At 42.3% G+C, this 23365-nt stretch overlaps 2 protein-coding genes across 4 annotated transcripts; one reads left to right on the top strand and one right to left on the bottom strand.

The window, feature by feature from the left end:
* The first annotated feature begins 575 nt into the window (after positions 1-575).
* LOC107385610 (bile acid-CoA:amino acid N-acyltransferase) lies at positions 576-16558 on the top strand. Of its 3 annotated transcripts, none has more exons than XM_015959601.3 (12): positions 576-854; positions 1712-1839; positions 2005-2208; positions 8184-8283; positions 8835-9025; positions 12375-12550; positions 13560-13676; positions 13834-13919; positions 14471-14564; positions 15279-15359; positions 15473-15608; positions 15692-16558. In XM_015959601.3, exons 2-12 carry the CDS (start codon positions 1731-1733, stop codon positions 15790-15792), a joined length of 1395 nt encoding a protein of 464 aa, XP_015815087.1. In that variant the 5' UTR covers positions 576-854; positions 1712-1730; the 3' UTR covers positions 15793-16558. The 3 variants fall into 3 exon arrangements, with proteins under 3 accessions (XP_015815087.1, XP_015815088.1, XP_070405980.1); XM_015959602.3 differs by having other exon boundaries at positions 576-876; XM_070549879.1 differs by having other exon boundaries at positions 681-717.
* A 705-nt stretch (positions 16559-17263) lies between these two features.
* Positions 17264-18186, bottom strand: LOC107385952 (protein S100-B). Its single transcript, XM_015960097.3, has 3 exons — positions 18052-18186; positions 17795-17938; positions 17264-17646 (listed from the first exon to the last, which is right to left on the bottom strand). The coding sequence occupies exons 1-3, from the start codon at positions 18184-18186 to the stop codon at positions 17494-17496; spliced, it is 432 nt and encodes a 143-aa protein (XP_015815583.1). The 3' UTR covers positions 17264-17493.
* Between the last annotated feature and the right edge of the window lie 5179 nt (positions 18187-23365).

Raw genomic sequence — 23365 nt, 5'->3', positions numbered from 1 at the left:
CATTATTATCATTATTATATTATTATTTGTATGCAATATATTATATGTTTTAAAGGGCAAAATTGAAGGTAAGTAAAATGTAATAACCACATTTTAAAATACAAGTGAAATCACTTAAAAAATACTTTAGTAACATTCCATAACCATAATGTATTTATGTTAGAGCAGTCCAACATAATAATTAAGTTTTTAATCCTGAATGTATTTTTAGCTAAATATATTTTCTGTAAGAACGGACTACATGTTTAAGCTTACTAATTTAAAATACATAATATGACTGTTCTGCAGTGAAAATAAATATAAACAGTAAGTACATTCATTTATTTCCCACATTTTATCAATTTCTTTATATGTTTATCTCATAATTGTGTTTATTTTTACACAGCGTCTACCAGACTAATGTGCCATTTTGTCCAACCCCCCCCCCCCCACACACACACACACACACACACACACACACACACACACACACACAAATTAAATTTCAAATAAAGAAAATCTCAGTCCAAGACTGTTGTAAAAGTTGGCAGTAATGTATTACTGAACATGAGATCTTTAAACACCATGCTGCTGAAACTGTTCCAGCGTATAAAAACACAAAGTAATAAATTACAAAACAAAACAAGGCAGGTGATTGTAAATAATCTGCTCCAGGCCACTGGGTGGCAGTACTGAGTCTAAACGCGGCTTCGTTGAACTTTAAACATTAAATTACATGTAAGTGTAAGTTTAACATTGACGGAATTATTGACGAAGTAGCGCACACGTCAGGCGACCCCCTCTTCCTTTAAAGTTGTTTCTTCATCTCTGCATCCTCCTGTACAACCCCAGCCTGCTTTACTGCTCACATATCCGTAAGAAGACTTTTAAACTTTGGTGTGTTTTGCCCGACAGCAAAGCTTAAGTTTGTTTCTGTGCAGCCTGTAAAATCTCCCGAGTGTTTACGTAAACTTTCTGTAGAATTTTCCGCTCGCTGTTAAACTTTCACCTGGTTGACTCACCGCTCTTTGCACTCTCTGCCCTCTCAACAGAGACTATGGTTTTATTTCAAGAGATAATCGCAATTCCGACTGAAATGTAAATAAATTTAGCCAGTTGTTAAAGTCTGTTTAACATTTAAGCAACACCAGGATAATAAAAATGTTAAATAATCGTGTTTTTACATCTAATGTTCAAGTTTAATGCATGACTTAGCCCCAAGCGACAAGTAGTTTCATTATAATGTTGATAATTCATTTAAATTAATAATGGACCTATAATTCATTTAAATTAATAATGGACCTTCCACAAGTGTTTGCTTTTTATGATAAATGACCTTCACCTTTGAGAGTCTGAGGACGCTTTACACAACAACTGTCTGATATAAAGAATGATGAAAGGTTTGGGTCAGATCTGTGTGAAAACTTAATTGTAAGAAAATATGTGAAGTAACTTGAGATGCAAATAGTAAAACAACAAAAAAAAACGGCATGCATGTTTTCCCTCTGCGTTGAACTTTTTAACTTCTTTGATTACTGTGTGGAGGTGTTTTGCAGCACAAAGTTCAAAGGTTAATTTCTAACACATGAGCTGCACTCAACCCAGCCTGGTTAGAGTTTTGTGACTTTAGATTTCCAGTTACTGGAGCAGAACTGCCTTGTTTTACTAAATTGTCACCAAAGAAGAATTTTACATGTTCAGTGTTTGATTTTATTGTTTGTTGTTTACACAGGGCGGCGAAAGACGCTGCAATGTTCAGAGCACGTGTGAGTGTGACAGCGATCCAGCTGCTCATCAACATGGAGATGAAACCATGTTTGAGTTTTTACAGCAAACTGCCAAGTCTGCAGCAGCTTTCAGGTGACAGTATTATTTATTTGCATAGAAAATAAGTATTAAATTATTTTTCTCAAATTAAATGTTTTATCTGCAGCTTTTGCACAAAGTTCTCAGAAATGAGCTAGTTTGGTTGTGTATTTTAAATTTTCATGCACAGAAATCAGCTCTTTGATTGTGTGTTTTCAGTTCGGTGGAAGAGCGGCGTCAGACCAGCCCCTTTCCTTACAGCTACCCCTGTTCGAGCTCTCATAGACGAACAGATCAGCATCCGAGGGAGTTTCCTGCCCCCCCACAGTCCTATCACGCTGTCTGCACGGATGCACAGTGACGAGGGAGACCTGTGGGAGTCATTTGCTCATTTTAACACAAGTGCAAGCGGCACTTTTAGCTGTGAGTATGACTGATGAAATGCATGTAATTTAAATAAGGAACTGGTCTCCAAAAATTGTTAGAAAATTATTTTTTGTGTGTGTTTTTACATGTACAATAAGTAAGAATTCTACAGTGAAATAATCTAGTCTAATCTCTCAGTCATGGTGGAAGTAAGGTTCCATTAAAACAGATTTTCTTCCCAGTTGGCTGTGTCCAGTTTTACTTTTTTTTTAAAAAGCCATAGAGGAACGTAGTCATTGTTTACACTCTGTCGTGCCTCCATATTTCTTGGTTCCAGAGCCAATCATAAGTGAGCCTGCGGGGTTGTCAAGCCTGAGCTGGCAAACACTACTGCACCAGCAATAGTTATTCAGTTCAATTCAGTTTATTTAAATAGTGCCAAATCAAGGCACCTCACAAAAAAACATCCCAATACAGTTCAGTTCACTATGTCAATTAGTTAAGTTTCCTATATAAGGAACCCAGCAGATTGCATCTAGTCACTGACTTGTGGTGTCAGACACTTTACAGCAGGCGTGGGGAACCCTGGTCCTCGAGGGCCGGTATCCTGCAGGTCTTTGCTCCAACACTTCTGATTCAGTGGTTGATTCACCTGTTCAGCAGCTTTTCAGGCTCTGCAGAAGCCTGTTAATCATCTGCTGATTGAAATCAAGTGTGTTGAAGCAGGGTTGAAACTAAAACATGCTGGATACCGGCCCTCGTTGGACCAGGGTTCCCCCACCCCTGCTTTACAACAACCTCAAGCAAGCATGTAGCGACAGTGGAGAGGAAAACTTCTGTTTAACAGGAACAAACCTCCAGAGGATCCTGGTTCAGTGTAAGCAGCCATCTGCCTTGACTTACTGGGTTTGAGAAGACAGAGCAGACACACACACACTAAGTAGTGTTTCAATGGCTATGTCTAATTTGACACCGGATGGGCAAATGCAACAAAGTAGTAGAAAGTGTGTTAAGCCGGGCGTACACTGTGCGACTTTTTCACTTTTTTGAGCCGATTTTCCAGTCGTGCGAGAATCCACGACATTGGGGCGAGTTTTGCACCGAGCGGTCGTGTAGTGTACAGGGGGTTACGAGAGGCGATTAACACCACGTGACCAGCTGCCAATCAGCAGTCGTGAGCTCGCACAGACTTCTGGCGTGTTTAAAATTTTCGCTCGTCCCTCGTGAGGTTATCGCACTGTTGAAGCGGCGCTGCGAGCAGCTGCGACCCAAAAAGTATCAGAACCGCTCACGGCACATGCGCAATCATGCATCAACGCCGCTCGCTATTTCCCTAATAACACACGCTGTTCATTTTTGTTTCTACACGTTTTTTTTTACTCACAAAGACTGTCAAGAAAGTGTGTTTGTCGTGTTCATGTCAAATTAAACTGATCACAAAACACAGATTTACTTTCTTTATTTCGTTTTTCTCATCCAACCCCCATAAATCCCTGTGTGTCCTCCTGCAGCACTCCCGAAGGACAACAGGCAAAACAAGACAAAAAAAAAGTCTGACGTGTTGAGTAAAAACTGCTATTTTTAGCATATTTTTAGGGCCGATGTGTTGCTACCAGACGTACAGTGTGAGCAGTCAGGTCGCATCCGAGAACTGGGTCGTACAGTGTGAGCACATGACTCGTGAGATCTGCCCTGCGAGGAAGTCGTACAGTTTGAGCTGAAGCTGAGTGCTACGAGTGAAAAAGTCGCACAGTGTACGCCCGGCTTTAGCCAGTCAAAGGAGTGACCCAAAAGATATTTTTGTATTTCAAAAAAGTCACAGCATCTTTTTGTTTTTTACTATAATACCAGCTAAAGAAAGCTAGAGGCTAACGTTGAGCTAACAATGCTAACAGTGAATTAGCAACAATAAGCTCTAGAAAAATCTCAAGATACTTTTTAAATCACCAACAACTCAACATTACAGTGAAATGTATTTATCTACATATGAACTTACTATGTGAGACAAAGAACGGTTCAGAAGATCTTTCATGGACGTAAAAGCAAAGAGTCTGAGTACCCGGCCCGGAGGGTTACCGGGGTCCCATCCTGGAGCCAGGCCTGGGGTTGGAGCCTGTGAGCGTGCGCCTAGTGGCTGGGCTTTCGCCCATGGGGCCCGGCCGCGCCCAGCCCGAACCGGATACATGGGCTCATCCAACTGTGGACCCACCACCTGCAGGTGGAACATGTGAGTCGTGGAGGATGGCTGCTTATACTGAGCCAGGATTCTCTGGAGGTTTCTTCCTGTTAAAAGAGAGTTTTCCTCTCCACTATCGCTGCATGCTTGCTTAGTATGAGGATTGCTGTATAGTCACTGACACTCGTCAGTGACTTGATGCAATTTGCTGGGTTCCTTATATAGGAAACATTATTTCTGATTGGCTTAATGAACTGTGAATTGGAATGTTTATTATGTGAAGTGCCTTGAGACGACTCTTGTCGTGATTTGGCGCTATATAAATAAACTTGAATTGAATTGAATTGAAGGGTCCGGTACAATGTGGATCGGGTGGCAGACCGAGGCGGGAGCCTTGGCGGTCCGATCCCCGGACAAGGTAACTGGTTATTGGGACATGGAATGTCACCTCGCTGGCGGGGAAGGAGCAGGAGCTTTTGGCAGAGTTTGAGCAGTACCGGCTAGATATAGTCGGACTCACCTCGACACATAGCATTGGCTCTGGAACCCAAGTCCTTGAGAGGGGTTGGACACTCTCCTTTGCTGGAGTTGCTCCGGGTGAGAGGCGGAGGGCTGGGGTTGGCTTTTTGTTAGCCCCAAGACTCTCTGCCTTTGTGTTAGGGTTTACCCCGGGGGACAAGAGGGTATGCGCCAAATATCAGGTCAGATTACTCACCCCTTTTGGAGTCCCTGGGACGAGTGCTAGGTAGTGCGCCATCAGGGGACTCCATTGTCCTGCTGGGGGACTTCAATGCTCACGTGGGCAATGACAGCATGACCTGGAGGGGTGTGATTGGGAGGAACGGCCCACCTGATCTGAACTCGAGTGGTGTTTCATTATTGGACTTCTGTGCAAGCCGCAGTTTGGCCATAACGAACACCATGTTTGAACATAAGGATGCCCATTGGTACACTTGGTAGCAGGGCAGCCTAGGTTGCAGGTCGATGATAGACTTTGGAGTCGTATCATCTGACCTGCGGGCGTATGTTTTGGACACCCGAGTGAAGAGAGGAGCGGAGCTGTCAACTGATCACCACCTGGTGGTGAGTTGGATCAGATGGCAGGGGAAGATGCCGCGTAGACCTGGCAGACCCAAACGCATAGTGAGGGTCTGCTGGGAACGCTTGAATGAAGAACCTGTTAAGACGGTCTTCAACTCCCACCTCCGGCAGAGCTTTCACCGCGTCCCGAGAGCAGTGGGGGACATCGACTCTGAATGGGCCTTGTTCCACTCTGCGATTAATGAAGAGGCTGTTGCTAGCTGTGGTCGCAAGGTGGCCGGTGCCAGTCATGGTGGCAACCCCCGTACCCGCTGGTGGACACCAGAGTAGAGGGCTGCATTGGTATTGGGTCCCGCCGGGTCCCGCGGGACCCAACACAAATCTCGCGGGAGCGGGCGGTGTGAATTTTGCTGCGGGCGGGAACGGTCGGCTAAAAAAACAGTGGGGGGTCGGGATGAGCATGATGGAGTCGGCAACTGACGTTGAAAAGAAGCTGAAACAAGGTCTTTATGACACAAAAATCAAGCAAGGCAAGTCAGACATTTGGAGGAGTTTCTCAATTGTTTGTGACAAAGCTGGAAACGAATTGGACTTCGTCAGTTGCGACAAATGTGCAAAAATACTCGTCTACAATGGACACAAATCCGGCACCTCTGGGTTGAGGCGGCACTCCTGCTCTGTTCTCCCCGGTCAAAGTAAGCTGCTTTTCAAGGATAAACCACTTCTCCCTGCACAAATTAAACAAGAAACTACTGAGAAATGTGTGGAAGTGTGCTGCGCAGACATACGGCCATATGATTTCGTTGCCGGGAAAGGCTTTGTTGACATAGCACAACACTTTGTTAATGTTGCCGCTAAATATGGCAAATTTGATGTAAAAGATATTTTACCTCATCCAACCACTGTATCCAGACATGTCGAGGGGCGAGCAAAAGCGCTGCAGGCGTCAGTGGCAGCGGAGATAAGGCCCATCATTGAAACATACGGATGCGCCATCACAACAGATATCTGGACGGAGGATTATCATAAAACGTCATTTATATCCGGCACCATCCATTATGCAAACAACGACTTCAACCTAGTTTCCAGGGTGTTATTTGCGGCTCCTTTCGAGAGTGGTGTGTCAAAAACGGGAGAATATCAGGAACCTGCTCTTCCAGAAACTCCGTGATTTTGGAATAGATGTGACACTTCTGTCTGGCCGTGTTGTGTTTGTCACAGCTGAGCCAGAAAGCCAGGCTCTCGATTTACCAGTCGATCTACGTCCCAACCCTCACCTATGGTCATGAGCTTTGGGTAATGACCGAAAGAACGAGATGGCGAATACAAGCGGCCGAAATGAGTTTCCTCCGTAGGGTGGCCGGGCTCAGCCTTAGAGATAGGGTGACGAGTTCGGACATTCGGGAGGGACTCGGAGTAGAACCGCTGCTCCTCCGGATCGAAAGGAGTCAGTTGAGGTGGTTTGGGCATCTGGTCAGGATGCCTCCTGGACGCCTCCCTGGGGAGGTGTTTCAGGCATGTCCTGCCGGCAGGAGGCCTCCGGGTCGACCCAGGACACGTTGGAAAGGTTGCATCTCCAATCTGGTCCGGGAATCCCTTGGGGTCTTGCCGTAGGAACTGGTGGAGGTGGCTGGGGAGAGGACGGTGTGGAGCTCCCTAGTTGGGATGATGCCCCCACGACCCAGACCCGGATAAGTGGAGGAAGACGACGACAACGTCAACTTACTATGTGGTATACGGAAGCATTGAGCTGCCACCAACGCCACATAAAATTAGAGTGATATCACGTTATAACATCATAACTTTATTGTTCCAACAATTTGACGTTCACGTTTGTACAATATGTTATCACATTCTTACAATATGCTATCATGTTTTTACAACAAAAAAAATTTATACAATATGCATATTTATCACATTTGTACAATATAATATCATATTTGCACAATATAAATATTATATTGTGGGAACATAATACTATATTGTACTAGCCTGGCAAGCCAGACTAAATAAATGTATTATTTAGTCTGGCCATGCTCCATTGACGGCTCTCGGTTGTGGGGCGGGTTCTACCGTTGTCTTTCAAATGATCTCCGCATTCCACTGGACAATCAATGTGACATACTCTTGTTTCACTCTGTTGCATCATCCCACCCACCAGGCATATAGAGTGCCCTGATTGGCCCACAAAGCGGATAAAGCTCTGTGATTTGTTCACTAAGCAGATAGAGCACTATGATTGGCCCACCATTATGGACCAATCACAGCTCTTTATGTGTTTGAAACCCCTCTAGAGAGTTGTGATTGGCTAGCCAGAGTCCTGGTAGGAGCTGCTGAGGTTCCAATGGAGCATGCCTAGACCATTCTTTGCAAAGCAAGAATTTGGTCTAGTTCACTAGGCTAATATTGTACGAATGTGAAAATTATATTGTTAGAACAATAAAGTTATGACGTTATAAAAGGATATCACTAATTTTAATTTGCATGGGTGGCAGCTCTATGCTTCCATACCATTACTCGTCCTCGCTCATCATCTAGTCATCAGGCAGTACCCAAATTTGACCACAGAATGTCAGTCTTACATCATTCACCTGTAATGTTTTAATAGTTGCAAGGATAAAAAATTATGTTATTATTTAACTTATTTTAGCGATTTATTTTCACTAAACAAATATTGACCAATTAAATGATCCACATAAAATTATAAACCAAGAAATATTTGTGGATATTATTTGCTAGTTAGTCAGCATGTGTACTGCGGGGTTGATGAACATTGTTTTTGGCTAGCATATTTGTAATTTTGTCCTGTCCACAGCAACTAACGATCACTCAGTCGGAGGCTCTTATTTGGGCTGTGAGCCAATGGGACTCTTCTGGGGGATGGAGCCGGCTCCCGGATCAAGAGAAGGTTTGAGGCAGGTGAAGAAAGCGAACTTGAAATCTTTATAGAATGAAATCCAAGTATGTGTCACGTCACGCTCGTGAAAAACCCAAGAAATCTAAATGTAAGTCATGTTTCTTATGCAGTGATGAGCCTGTTCATTATCAACAAGAAGGTCATTTAAGGTCATGTTTCCCTCACATGCAAATGATTAAATCTGATACGGTTATCGTTCTGCAACCACAAATTAGAAAAGGTTTAAACAAACAGAGCAAACAGGAAGTAAAATAATGAATGTTTACTTTTACTTTGGTTTCTACTTCCTGCTAATGAAAATGTCAGCATGTGCAGAAAAGATTAAAGTATCTCTCGATAGCGTCAGATTGCACCCGAGCCCTGGGGAAATGCCAAACCGTGACGGTGCTCATTGACTTCAAAGCAAAAAGTTGAGAAATATCTTTGGTTACTTTGTCACAAATAAAATGCATGTCACCTCATAAGTTTTGTTGGATTTACGCTCAGATATGGAAGAAATAAAACGTATTTTACATGATTTCCTCCCTGAAATGTTACCATCTTCTACAGACTGAGGAAGAGGAATGTGGAGGCGCCCTACGTGGTCCGTATCTCCTTACTGGAGGGCCACGTTTCCCCCAGTGAAGACCAGACCACCGAGCTGGCTGCTGTCAACGCAGAGCGCTGGTACCTTTCACCAGGAGTAAAGAGAATAGACACTCTTCAAAATGGCATTGTAGGAGCATTATTCTTACCTCCTGGTGAGTTTTTATGTGCTTTTTTGTCTCTACAAACCTGAGTTGGTGTATTTACACACCCAGATGCTGTGTGATGTTTTAAATTAATGAACAGAAATGTAATTAAAGCTGCAAGCAGCGTCGTTCGGCCCTCGCAGCTCCGCGCCGCTCCGGCCTGGCCGGCAGTCTGATGCACCCGGTCACGTCTGCTGAACATAAACATCGGCCACCCCGACACCAGAAACCACGAACGGTCTCCTCCTCTGCACCTTACCCTGACTCAGCATCTTCTCTGAGCCCACCATTAAATTACACATCCAACCACTAGGGGATACTCTATCTTTACCACATTGGTGGTGTGATGACACAGACCAAGTTTAATGCTATTTTGACCACGTTTTTTTAAAGTCATTTAAGGTTAAAGTTATCTAGGGGGCGCAGTGACCAACTACAAAAAAATCCCATGGAGGTCAGCTTTGGTTGACAAAAGATGGTTTTCCGTTATTTCACATCAATGTGTTTGGTGCAGTCACGTGATGACACAAGCCAAGTATAATGCCATTCTGACCTTGTCTTTAGAAGTTAATAAAGTTTGAACCCATCTAGAGGGCGCTGTGACATTTACAACTAAATCCCATAGAGATCATCTTTGGTCATCAAAGATGGTTTTCTGTTAATTTGGCATCAATCAAATGTTGCATGGGTCATCTAGAGCCAAAAGGCTGTAAGTGGGCGGAGTTAAAGTGATTTGAATGAGTGAGCACAAACATGTGTTGATTGCAGTTGTGTGATGACTCCCACCATGTTTGATATAGTTTGGAGCTTTTTTGCAGAAGTTACAAAGGTTTTATTGTATCTAGGGGGCGCTGTCCCAATTTTAGGAAATATTCCATGAAGAAGTTTGTAGGTTGATAACAGTCATTTGTGTGCAGTTTGGTGTGAATTGCATCATGCATGTGTTATTCAGGGCCTAATATCTGTCAGGGGGCGGAGCTAAAGCGATATCAACCATTGACCACAGGATTGTGTTGGGTGCCTTTGTGTGATGACATATAGCAAGTTTGGTGCAGTTGTGACCTCGTCTGTACAAGTTATTACAGTTTTAAAGGTATGTAGGGGGCGCTGTGGACATATTATACAACGTTCACCAACCGTTTGTGCCTCATTGGCTAAAGGGCATGATTGTTGATTGCCATGTTCACTCTCATGCAGATCGGAGGCTGTTTGCGGAAGTTACAGTCAAACGTAAGGTCACGGCATCACGCCAGAATTCGCCATGGCATCAAAGCTCCTCCCTTTCTGGAAAGCTATCAGAACTGAATGGTCATTACAGCATCTTGAAGTCAGTGCATGACCTTAGTGTCATGTTGACTAAATTAAAGGGGACAAATATGGGCATTTGACCATTAAACAATCAACTTCCTGTTGTCAGGGGGCGGGGCTTACGTGAGGTTGAATTTTTCCCCCATGTCTTAAGAGTATATAGCAGAAGTGTGAAGGTGATTGGTGAAAAGGGCGATGGGGCATCACTCTCCAAACAATGTGTGTGAAAACCACTAAATTGAGTACTTGGACCAAAATGGCCAACCTCCTGTGCGACTTTGCGCTTGGCTCCAAGAGACGTTTTTGTAGGTCTTGAGACACCACATTAGTGTACCAAATTTCGTAATCCTCAGTCAAAGCATGGCTTGGGGCTGACAGTTTTAATAGTCCTAGGGGGAGCTATTTAAGAAAATAGGCCACGCCCACCAACCTATCACGTTCATTTCTATTGGGGATCAGATTAGGATCACTCACCAGAGATTTCGGGGCGATATCATGATAACTGAGGAAATGAGAGGCAAACCTATTTCATGACGTGATGGCGAATTTTGCCATGATCCCAAAGCCCCGCCTTTTTTTAAATACCTGCCAATATTGGACACCCAGTGACCCCAACTTGTCTACTGCTATTTGCCAGAGGTTGCTGGTGATTGGGTGAAAGGAGTCCAATAGGGAGCTGTGAAAAACAGTGGCGTGTCGACAGGTCAAAGTTTGAGGCTTAGCCACGTCCACACCTTTCAACTTTTGAAAAATCCAATGGTTGGAATTTTTCCCCTATAGCTTAAGAGTATATAGCAGAAGTTTGAAGGTGATTGGTGAAAAGGGTGACGGGGCATCATTCTCCAAACGACGTGTGCAAAAACCACTAAGTCGAGTACTTGGACCAAAATGGTTGACCTCCTGTGCGACTTTGCGCTTGGCTCCAAGAGACTTTTTTGTAGGTCCTGAGACACCACATTAGTGTACCAAATTTCGTAATCCTCAGTCAAAGCATGGCTTGGGGCTGACAGTTTTAATGGTCCTAGGGGGCGCTATTTAAGAAAATAGGCCACGCCCACCAGATTTTCACATCAGATTTTTTGGAGGGCTGGACTAGGATCACTCACCAGAAGTTTCGTGGCGATATCTTTAGAAATGACGAAATGGGAGGCAAACGTATGGCCACAGCGGTACGCCTGACTTCACCGTGCCGCCACAGCCCCACCCTCTTTTGAAAACTCCCATAAAGTGACGCCAAGAAACACCCACTTGTCTTGAGTTACCAGCTACAAATTTGTGGTGATTAAGTGAAATGGGGCGATTTGGGACTTATCACAGTAAAACTTGACCTTTTTGGTCCTGAGGGGGCAGGGCATGTGTGATGTCATCATCCGACCATTCAATTTAGTTTGTGGCTGGATGTCAAATGACCACAGAAATTTTTGTAACTCTACTCTATTCGAGTATGAAGTTATAGCCATTTATAGTTTTTTTGGCGAGTAGTCGAACTTCGAGGCCTGGCCTCGCCCCCTCACCATATATGAAAAGTCAGTTTTATTTTTTATTTTTGATTGCCCATCCCTTCTGAGCAATTTCACACAACTTTCGAGACGATTGTGCGAAAAATGATCGAGTAAATCAATCAGAAGCGGACCCTAGGAATGGCCAAGGTGGAGTCGAAATCATCATTTCAACCCAAAATGGCTGACTTCCTGTTTGATGTTGACCATGGTTGCAAGAGGCTTTTCTGTGTGGACTGTTGAGTACTACAAGTGTACAAAATTTCATTACTGTACGACAAACTAAGGTTTGTGGAGGGGGTATTTTTCACATTGTAGGGGCGCTGTGGAGCTAGTTTTATTGCGTTTATTTTTTTGGGGACCTTTAAAATATAAAATTTTACACCACGCCTGACATGTGTGCAAAAATTCCTGAATTTTCGGGTATGTTAAGGCCTCTAAAAAGCCAATTTACTTGGCGGAAGAAAAATAAACAGAGCAGATACAATAGGCCTTCGCAGCGCTTTCGCTGCTCGGGCCTAACTAGTAAGTGTTTCTGTGGTTTCCTGAAGGCCCAGGCCCGTTCCCTGCCATGCTGGATCTGTGGGGAATGGGTGGAGGACTACAAGAGTACCGCGCCTCGCTGCTGGCATCCAAAGGCTTTGCTAGTCTTTCTCTCGCCTACATAGGACACAAAGATCTACCTGGTCCACCGAACCGTGTCAATGTTGGTGATTCATACTTTAAGGTAGGATAAAATGTTGCGTTTTTGCCTAAATGTACAGTCCCAATCAAAAGTTTAAGATCACTTAAAAAAATTATATTTTGAATGGTTGGATCTAAGCAAGGTTCCATTATAGCTTCAATTTACAACAAGAAATGGGAGTGAGACAAAACATTTTCTGAGCACCAATTTTTTGAAAACAAACTCAAACAGGCTGTTTTGCAGCTGATCGGAAGTTTAAGATCACATCTAGAGATAAAACGTAACACACACCCCCAAACAGAAATCAAACCTCCGGGCATGAACTCAGGAATGAGTCGCTCCACCTTTATTAGCAATCACTTCGAAATGTTGTTGCAACATGTTTGATGCTGGCGTTTTTACTAGGTGAGTGAGTGGGAACGTTCCTCCAAGTGAGGAAGATGGCCGCACAAATGGCATCTGCTGTCTGAAACTGTTGATCGTTTTTGTAAACTTCCAGCGCCATTCATCCCCAAATGTTCTCAATTGGATTTAAATCAGGGGAGTGCCCAGGATTGTCCAAAAGAAGTCCCTTGTCCTGCAGGCATTGTGTCCTGTAGAAGAACCCAGTGGTTACCACACAGATGGGGGCCCTCAGTCATGAGGGATGCTCTCTGCCACATCTGGACTGCTTGAACCTCTGTTCCTCCTGAAGCTCCTTTGTTCCAGTGAGGGAAAAAGCACCACATACCATTATGTAAATATTTGACAATGAATCTATATTTTTACACAGAGTTGACCTTTGAAAGATATAGTCTTAAACATTTGATCATCTGCAAAACAGTCTGTTTCGGTTTAGTGTTGTTTTCAATGAACTGCTCCTGTTTCTTTTAGTTACATGCTAAAGCTTTACTTGGAACCTCGTTGAGATTCAATCATGCAAAAAATGATTTCTGGCTATTTTTTAAGCGGTCTTAACTTTTTGATCAGGACTGTATTTATCTCATAGTCCCATTTTTTATTGATTGTTTTAATGCTTTTTGAAAATATTCCAATTCCATTCTCCGGACAGGCAGCATTCCAGCTGCTCCAGGATCACCCTCAGGTCATTTCAGACAGAGTCGGGATCATCGGCCTCTCCTTTGGATGCTACGTGACGCTCCGTATTGCGACCCGAACCGGAGTTAAAGTTGGTCCCAGAGCTTACTGTCTGCTTTTATAGCTGGTTTAACAGTAATAAAACAGGTTTATAACACGTGATCAACACACTCTGTTTCTATTCTGGTAAATTGGACTGTTTGTGAGCTTTAAAAATGATGTTTTAATGGTTTCATTCTCCTCTCCAGCCTGCCTGTTTGGTTTGCATCAACGGCCCGGTTGGAAGTACGGTGACTCTCTCAGATTCAGAGGGTAGGACTGAAATATTTGACAGGTAAACAAAAGGTTATGTCTGGGAACTTTATCCATTTGTTCCTAGGAAACAGTTATGAGTTATTGATGTCTTGATGTATCACATTTACTGCTGCTGTCTCCAACTTCAGTTACACCCTAACTTCTGAATCGCTTCTACGTTTAAAAGAGAAATAAGCCAGTTAATAAAGCTTTTTGGCACACGATGCTGCCGTATGATTAATGTGTCATTAATCCAGTGGGGCCCTTTTAAAACGTCCCAAACAGCAGCAGTGATTGCACTGATAAAACGGATTAAACAGCCTAGTTTATGGCTAGAATGGCGTTTAATTAATTTTCCTTTTCTCATTCACACCAGAATGGTCTGATGTTTACTTTTCATTTATTTGAGAATCCTAGAATAACTGTTTACTATTCAGGTTTCAGTTTTATCACTTTCCTCTCACACACGGCTATAAATATCTCCAGTTCTCTGGAAGTGTTTTTCACATTTTGGGAATTCCTAACGTTCCCACCAACTGTTTCATCACTAATGTATGATCCACATCTGATCAGATTCAACTTTCTTTTTAGCTACCAGAAATACTGGACGTATGATGATCAAGGCTATGTCATTTTCAAAGAGGTCTCCTTACCTGCCAATCTTCCCCCTGACAGCATTGTGGAGGTAATGCACCTGCTTTTAATGCTGCAATGGCAAATGAGCCTAAAACATTTTTTCATGCCTCTTAAACAACATTCTAACAAATAGCTACAAATAAATTATGGAGATTAAAAAAATTGTGGTTCTCTCTTATCTGAATATAAACCTCCCAACAATAACACGTTTCGGACCAAAAGTTACTATTGGACCAGCCAGTTGTCAGCCTCGCTTTGTCGTCCACTCATAACACACACACGCATATTTAGCAATATTTAGCAACAGAACACGTCTGGTGTGAGAGGTTCTCCGCTCAATAATATCAGAGAAGCAGAAACAGCCAGCTGCTACCACTCCAACTTTAGGACAAACTACCAGAGTCCCAAAAAGAAAAACACCATTTGAAGTCACGGACAACAAAAGGCGTTTGGACCTAGAAAACTGCGACTGGTGTTAAGCGCCATCTCGTTTCCGCCATCATCGCGGGTTTCCGGTTCCAGCAGAAGCGTCTCAGGGAAGATACCCGAGGGGAGGGGTGAGTGTTCCTTGCCCGGGTTTGCATTCAAGGCCTAGCTTGTTCTGTAGGTTCGTTATAACAGCTTTAATACAAAAACACATTCAGATCTGATGTGAAGCATGAAAACCACCCTCTTTTTTTAAATTCTGGATTATTATCCTGCTTCTTTCCAACCACAGTGATCTCAGTGACACATTTTGGGTTTCTCTGCTTTGCTTCTGCAGCTGGAGAAGCTCGATTGTCCTTTGATGTACATAGTGGGTGAAGACGACCTGAGTGCCTCAAGCATTGAGAACGCCGATATGGTAAAATGATAAAATTCCTTTAACTTCAGTTCTGTAAGAAAATATCAGTGTGATGTATGCTAAGAATCAGACCAAAGAGACAGTAAATGATCATGTGATTTACTGATAATCAGATAGAGGAAACTCTGAGGTCTGCTGGGAAACCCCACCTGTTCACCCGCCTGTCGTACCCCGGCGCCGGTCACCTGATCGAGCCACCTTACTCACCAAATGCTCGAGCATCCTTGTGGTCCGTCAAACCCAAGAAATGTGAGCTTTAACCTCATTTGTGTTGTAAAGACAAACGGTCCTGTTTTATGTGATCGTGTGAATTATTTGGTTTCTTCCTGCAGTGATCACTCTGTGGGGGGGGCACCCTGCTCCTCACGCCGCTGCACAGGAAGATGCCTGGGAGAAGGTCCTGAACTTTTTGAATGCCAACCTGAGGCGTTGAACTTCTGCAGAGTCAGCAGAGAGAAGCTGAACATGACATAGAAACGGATAGTTTTGAATACACAGAAATGAAGAAGAATCATTTGCACACGAAGAACGTTCTAGAACTGATGGTGATGTGTTTAAAAACTCTGATTCTATTCGTTGGTGTTCATCAGCTTCTCCACAGTGGAAGGTCCATGTCGCCGTGTGCTCCCATCGATCAGGGAGGACAGATTCTACCGGAGAAGTTTACATCAGTGTGAAAATGTCTGTTTCATATTTTCCTGGACGGTATTATCCATAAACGACTGTTATTCTGCTCTGCTTTCTACAGATCAGGCTGCACACAGGAGGAATGGAGCTGAAGCTGCATTCAGACGCAGCTTTTCTAGTCTTACTGGTCGTTTAGGATTCGTGGTCATGGTTAGGTGTGTGTCATTGCTAGGTGTGTGTCATGTTCCGCAGACCACACACTGAATGACAGCTCACACATGCAAGAGCAGTGCACAGATGCTCCATATGATCATTTCTATTCTTGGTCCCGGTAGAGCGAATATTATTGTGCTTTAACCTGTATTAGTTGCACTTTCAACCAATAAAATAAAAGTTCCAGTACTTTAAAACCCCTGAGAAGGACACATTAATATCTGAACATTTTTAAGAATGCCTAGCACCTGTCAGCACAGAATAAGACATGTATGTAAGTGACTTTTGTATTATCTTACTGTTTAAAAAAATGTAATTGCAGATTATGATGATGATTAATAAAAATCTTGTGTTTTGTTTTTGGATTGTTTCAGTACTAAAAATAACCAAATATTCAGCCATAAATTATAAACTTGTGTTTTTGTTCAAACCCTCTTGGATTTCACAATACTTACTCAACATAGCACCTCCTAAAACAGTGGTTCCCAACCATTTTTTATGAGGGCCCCCATTCCTGTGCCCAAGACAAGCCAGCCCCCCCCCCCCCAACTCGCACCCGTATGCAATGTATTACAAACCTTATACAGTGTAGCGTAATGGTTGTTGGCTCTTTTATGAAAGATGAACCATTCTACGTAATAATCTGGAATATTAATTTTAACAAATCAATACTTGCTGGCGGCTTAGGTCTTAATCTGTGGGTGAAGGTGCTGCGTGACCCAGCTTTGACCCAGCCGGGCAAATACGACCTTTGGCACAGAAACCCATACTTCCTCACGTTACAACAGACATAGGCTCATGCCTCTTAAATAAAGATTTGATTGTACTATTGGGTGTGTTGTCTGGATTGTATAAATTAATTTTTTTCAACTATAATCTTGGTAATCTCACAACTTCACAAAAGTGTGTGGGGGGCCTCAGACCCCAGTTAGGAACCACTGGCCTAAAAGATCTAAAAAAGTATTTTCTGTCACAAAACAGTCCTCTTCTACCAACACACACTGAATTGTACTTAAACTGCACAATATTTCTTCAGTGTCTCATTAACAGAAACTACACCACAGTTTGCAACCCTCAGATCTAATTATTTAATTTTGTTCAGTAATCTAACATTGTGATCATCAGGCGATGCGTTCAGGGTCTCCTGGAACTCTCAGTGGCAGCCGGGAGCCCTCCAGTCTCAACACAAATAAATAAGATACAACATAAAACAAGAATCCAGCTGCCAATTGTTTTAAACAATAATCATCATACATTCTGTTTTCTTTAAATAGTGAACGGGCCAAGCAGCTGATTAATCATCGTGATGCTTCGGGCTGAAGAACTCGTGGCACGCTGATGTGACCATAGCGATGAGGGCTATGAACTCCTGGAAGTCGATCTCCAGGTCCCTGTTCTGATCCAGATCAGCGAACAGCTCATCCAGGACATCATTCTCCTGAATTTTCTGATGGGCAGCAGAATCATTTCAAAGAGATGAAACGAAACATTGGAGAGAAATAAAATTCTGCACCAGAACCTAAAGCTGATGAGCAGGTTAAGGTTTTTCTGACATAAGATTAAAATACGTGTCGTACTTTAGATCCATGACTCACCATTATGAAATGACTCATTTCATTGTTGATGAGCGCTTTAAGCTGTGCTTTCTTCAGTTTACAGCTGTGACCCGAGTACTTGTGGAAGACCCGGACAATCGTAACCATGCCATCCTCCAGGTCTGACATATCGTCCTTTGAGGCCTGCAACAGAAAATAACAATTCCCATTAACATGTACCACTATTCTGTTATCACATGCATGCTTCATTTGGTTAAAAAATGGTTATAAAATCAGAAATCTGGAACACTTCTCACCTCCATTGACAGCAGCTTCTTCGTCCTGTTAGGATCCTGAGTGCAACTGCAGACTAAATAGTCGTGTGTTGTCGACCTCGCCCACAACACTGTGGACAAGGAGCTGTATTGATCGACCACATGAAGTCCTTTCATCTGCCACTTACTACATAATGCATGTCTAATGGATGTCAGCAGTCGGAGCTTCAGCTTAAAGCAATTAGCTCATTGAATGTGTCATTTCCCCCCCCCCCCCCCCCCCCCCCGTGTGTGTACGTACAATGCGTGGGTTTTCATTGGTTTCATTTTTTCCGTTATCTTTGTTTGGATGCATGTAAGTCAAAAAGGAATGGTTTGGTTCTTTTGAAGTTGTGTAAAAAGTGATCCTTGTTGATCAACCTTTGTTTGGAGAAACAGAGATTAGATTTGAATAAACTTGGAAGCTAACTAGAAGCTAACTAGAAAAACTACTCAATAGATGATTAGGTGGATAGGTTGCATCAGTTTTATATAAAACTAGAAATAACATTATTTGGAAGCTTGATGAGCTGAATTAGCAGCTAATAGCACTTCTGGTGCAGCCTGGGGAATATGCACTGTAGGTTTTATTTAACAAATCTGCTTAAATATTTATGGGTTGCAAAACAAAATATTAAATAGTCAGCATTAATGTCCATAATTTTGCTTACGTTTAATATTTTTTAAACTTCCTGAAACTTAAAGTTTTAACTTACTGTATTAATTTTTTTTTCAATTGTATGACTGAAGATGAATGTGATATTAAATGGTAAGTGGCTTGTATTTGATATAGCAACCTCTTGAGTCCTGGAACCCCCAAGGAACTTTACAACACAATCAGTCATTCACACATTCATGATGAGCAACATTGTAGCCACAGCTGCTCTGGGGCACACTGACAGAAGCAAGTCTGCCGAGCACAGGCGCCACCGGTCCCTCCGACCACCACCAGCTGGCAAGGCGGGTTAAGTGTCTTGCTCAAGGACAGTGACAGACTGAGCGGGGCTCGAACCTGCAACCTCCCGATTTTAATTAATCCAAAACAATTCTCCTTTATATATAAATGATGTCTTACTAAATGCAAAGAGTTTGGGAATATTAAAATGTTTTTGAAATAAAATTACAGATTTTAAAACCTCAGGAATTCACTCTGGTTTTAGCACCCGGTCAGACTAGCCGTTATCCTGTCAATCCAGTCAGAGTTAAACTCTGTTTCACTAAACTGAGGTTGTTCTGAGAGCTATGGCAAGTAAAACTGTAAATTATTCATAACCTTTTTAGAATCCTACTTCACTGGATCTGAAAGTTTGCTTAACACCTGCAGGTCAACCACAAAACATGCACTGACATAAACCAAATGTTTTTATCACACATAAAACTGTGTCAAATGATTTTAAAAAGCAAAACAAGTTTTACTTTTATCTTTTAGACAATACATAGTAAAGTAAAACATTACATCCAGTAATTCCTGACATATTTTCTGTGCAGCAGTTTGTTTAGGACATAAAAGATGATGCAAATAAAATTTTATTTCATTTTATTTTTAATTCACCGATGTCATAACCATTATACTCCTTAAACAATAAATCTTTATGACTGTTAAAATCCTGACCACTTTTATCGCACAATGCCTTAGCCAGGATAGAAATGTCATCTCTGTGTGAGAAAACAACACAGCAGCACATCATTTAGCAAATGCAAATTGCCTATTTGCAAAGAATTTGATTACAAAACAACTGTGAAATGCTGAGTCAAATAACAGCAAGAGAACTATTGTTAAAAGTTAGCCTTTCTGTAATATTCATCAGATTTGCTCTCAGCTTCATATTTGTGGTCTGTGAGCCTCAAAAGCGAAACACATGAAGGATGTTGTGGCGTTGCTTTCAAAGACCTCAGATGAGGTCAAAGACTTTGATCAGAGCAGTGGCTTAAGATTGTTGGTGTAGCAAAACTTAAATGAGGATGTTCTTCAGCCTCTTTCTTCTAATAAATCTACCATCAGATGTAATTATTGTGGCTCAGCTGCTTTGTTATATTTCCTGAGCAGAGCCTGTAGGACAGGGCGTTATCCTGTCTGTAATTATCCACTCAGTTGGTTCCTAACACTAACTTACTGGCTTTTGCAACTCAGATGATCTCATTTTCAGCATTTGAATTAAGAACTACAATCCTACAGGAAAGCTCTGTTTTGCAGCCGAGCAGTTTAAAGTGCTTTGATTGTTACGTTCTAAACGCCATAAAGTAATACAGAGTCTGACACTCGCATGATGATAGATGGTGCTTTCGGGAAGTAACGTGAACACAAGAGATTTATAGAAGTTTAGACATTTTAGTTTTACACACAATGGGCTGATGTGTCCAAATCTCATGAATGATGATGAATGGTTTAAAGAAGTGGGTTTGTACATTTTCAAAATAATGAAGTATTTTATTTCTGTTTAGTGTTCCATCTTTGTTGAATAGCTGCTGTATGTGTCATGTAATACACAAAGCACATCTGTCTTTGAATTGCTGCAAAAGAGAAATGCTTAAAATTTAAAAATTTGTATTTTGCTTAAACAAAAATAAATGCATTTTTCGAGTAGTCTTGTTGCGTGGCATTGATATATTATCACAATTCTGTTGTGCCTGTTAATTGTCAGAGATTTAAATTTTTATCTGCACGATTATAATTCAAGGGTTCATGCATCATTGTTACAGGCTGCACTGCAAGTTTAACTTCAACTTTTTAGTTTATTTTATTTTGGTGTATTTTTGACAAAGTTGCTGCATAAACAATCAAACGTTTTCTATAATATAATAATAATAATAGTATTTTCTTTGATCTGACGGTGGGGCGACGGTGGCACAGGAGTTAAGTGCTCGCCCCGTAATCGGAAGGTTGCAGGTTCAAGCCCCGCTCAGTCTGTCGCTGTCGTTGTGTCCTTGGGCAAGACACTTAACCCACATTGCCTGCTGGTGGTGGTCGGAGGGACCGGTGGCGCCAGTACTCGGCAGCCTCGCCTCTGTCAGTGCGCCCCAGGGCAGCTGTGGCTACATTGTAGCTCATTCCCACCAGTGTGTGAATGTGTGTGTGAATGGGTGAATGACTGATTGTGTTGTAAAGCGCCTTGGGGGGTTCCAGGACTCTAGAAGGCGCTATATCAAATACAGGCCATTTACCATAATAATAATATAATATTAAAACATTTTCATCTTAACTGGCATTTAATTCTTCTATAAATCAATGTCACAATTGCTTTTGGTCAAGTAGGCCTTCTTAAACAAGTTAGTAAAATAATACTCCTTTTGAACAATGATTAGACTCTTTTTGTTCAATCAAATCTGTATAAGGCCAACAAGACAACATCCCAGGCCATGTGCTCAGCGACTGTGCTGGTCAAATGGCTGATGTCTTCACCAGCATCTTTAACACATCACGTAGCCAAAGATGTCCCACCATCTGACAAGGACAGAGGTCCCTCAGGGCTGTATTCTCAGTCCATTGTTGTTCACACTGCTGAATAATGGTTGCATTGCAACACACAGCTTGAACCAGAGTCAAACACACACAGACATTAATGTTTTTCTTGCAGACTTCTCTTGTCTAGGGAGTAGGGGTGTGGATCTTACAACAACTCACGATTCAGTTTGATTCCGACTCTGGGGTGAAAATTCGTTTCAGGATCGATTCTTGATTCAAATTGATTCACAATCAGTACTCTTAGTATCTAAAGTCTCTTTTGGAAAACAATGCAGCCAATTTGCTGCAACGCTGGGCCGGCATCAGGGAGCTTTAGGTCGTTTATAAGTTGTCAGACTGTGGCGGAAATGTGGAACAATCGTGTCCTTTTTACAAAAGGCGATGGCAGCATGCTCATTGCGTTTTCTTTAACATCCTAAATGTGTCTGTTCTCCACAGTCCCAGTGCAGCATGGCGATCGGAGCTTCAGCTCTAACGGAGAGAAGCTCTTGGAGCTCTGCTCTGCTCCATTTTATCATCTCAGCTGGTTCTGTTTACAAAAAGGAAACTCACTGCCCGTGTTTACTTTGAACCTTAATATAGTTGAAGGCCAGAGCTCAACAGTAATTCCCAACATGATCACTACACCTCCCTCTGTTGTACCAAGGCATAAAATTCATTCCCAAGTCTGGCGTTGCAGCAATTTTACTACCAAGCATGGCTGCATGAATGCCGCAACATTCCCGCAACACCATGCCATCACAGCGCGTTTATAAGACACACCATTTTGCTGATTTTTTCGCCATGGTGTATCTTATAAAAAGGACTAAACAATGTCAGTTCCAGGATCAACTACTTTCTTCCGTAAGTTAGAAATTGGCCAGGTGTTTGTGATGTAGTAAGCTGTAAATGTGATGAAGGAGTAGGTTGCTCTGGAAGTCCACGCATCACTCGCTAGAATGATGCAGTATGGAAGGTGTTGACTGGTAAACAGTACAAGCAGCGAATAAGCTAGCAAATGTTTGGAAAATGCCTTCTCAAGTGACAAAACTTGGACATTTTGCATAAATTCAGAATCTTTAAAAACTTTATAAATAAGATTCTCAATTTGGACGTAAATCTATTTTTCCAGCACCTCTACTAGGGACTGTTGCAAACAAATCCCCGTCAGGACAACAGCGGGTGTAATGCTTTTCTGGGGGGTCTCGGTGGTGTATTTACGATTGTGTGTTAACGTTGTGGTTATGTTTTTCAGAGACTTTGTAACTCCTCCACCTCTTCTTGCAGTCGCCACCTCCAAACCCACATTTCATGAAATTTCCTTTCATGAATAAAAATTTTGTTGCACATCTTTGAACTCTTTCAGTCACAAGTGTATAAATGTTCAAATAGTCAGATTTTTTCCGTGCAATTTTCTTCTATCTGCTCCATGTCTGCCACTGGATATCTTCTGTACCCTTTTTAGTAATTTTAGGGGAGAATTGGGGTTCTGTTGATGAATTTTAAGGAAGTGGCCTTCAGACCAATCACAGGCTTGCAGTCTCTGTCACTTTTGTCGGGAAGTTAAAAAAGCTGGACATGACTCTGTCAAATTCTGTGGACCTGCCACAGAGTCCTTGAGTTGACGCATCATGGCATTGCATGTCTCCGTGCTGTTGCAGACAGAAAAGTAGAAATCAGGCTTTAGCAAAAAGAGGGAGGGGGAGAACTCTGTTAGGGATAAGATGGCCAAAAGCAGTGGTACTGACTCCTGGTAAGGGCTGCAGCATCATGGATCATCAATGAATCGGATGGGCTCTCAACTTGATTAATCGATTAATTAAATGGAAAAATTAAAAACCTGCTATGGAAACATTTTTTCTCTCCTTCCTTTAC

Source organism: Nothobranchius furzeri, chromosome 3 (genome assembly GCF_043380555.1).
Source record: "Nothobranchius furzeri strain GRZ-AD chromosome 3, NfurGRZ-RIMD1, whole genome shotgun sequence".
In the NCBI taxonomy this organism is placed as follows: domain Eukaryota; kingdom Metazoa; phylum Chordata; class Actinopteri; order Cyprinodontiformes; family Nothobranchiidae; genus Nothobranchius; species Nothobranchius furzeri.
This window is presented reverse-complemented; position numbering and strand designations above follow the sequence as displayed.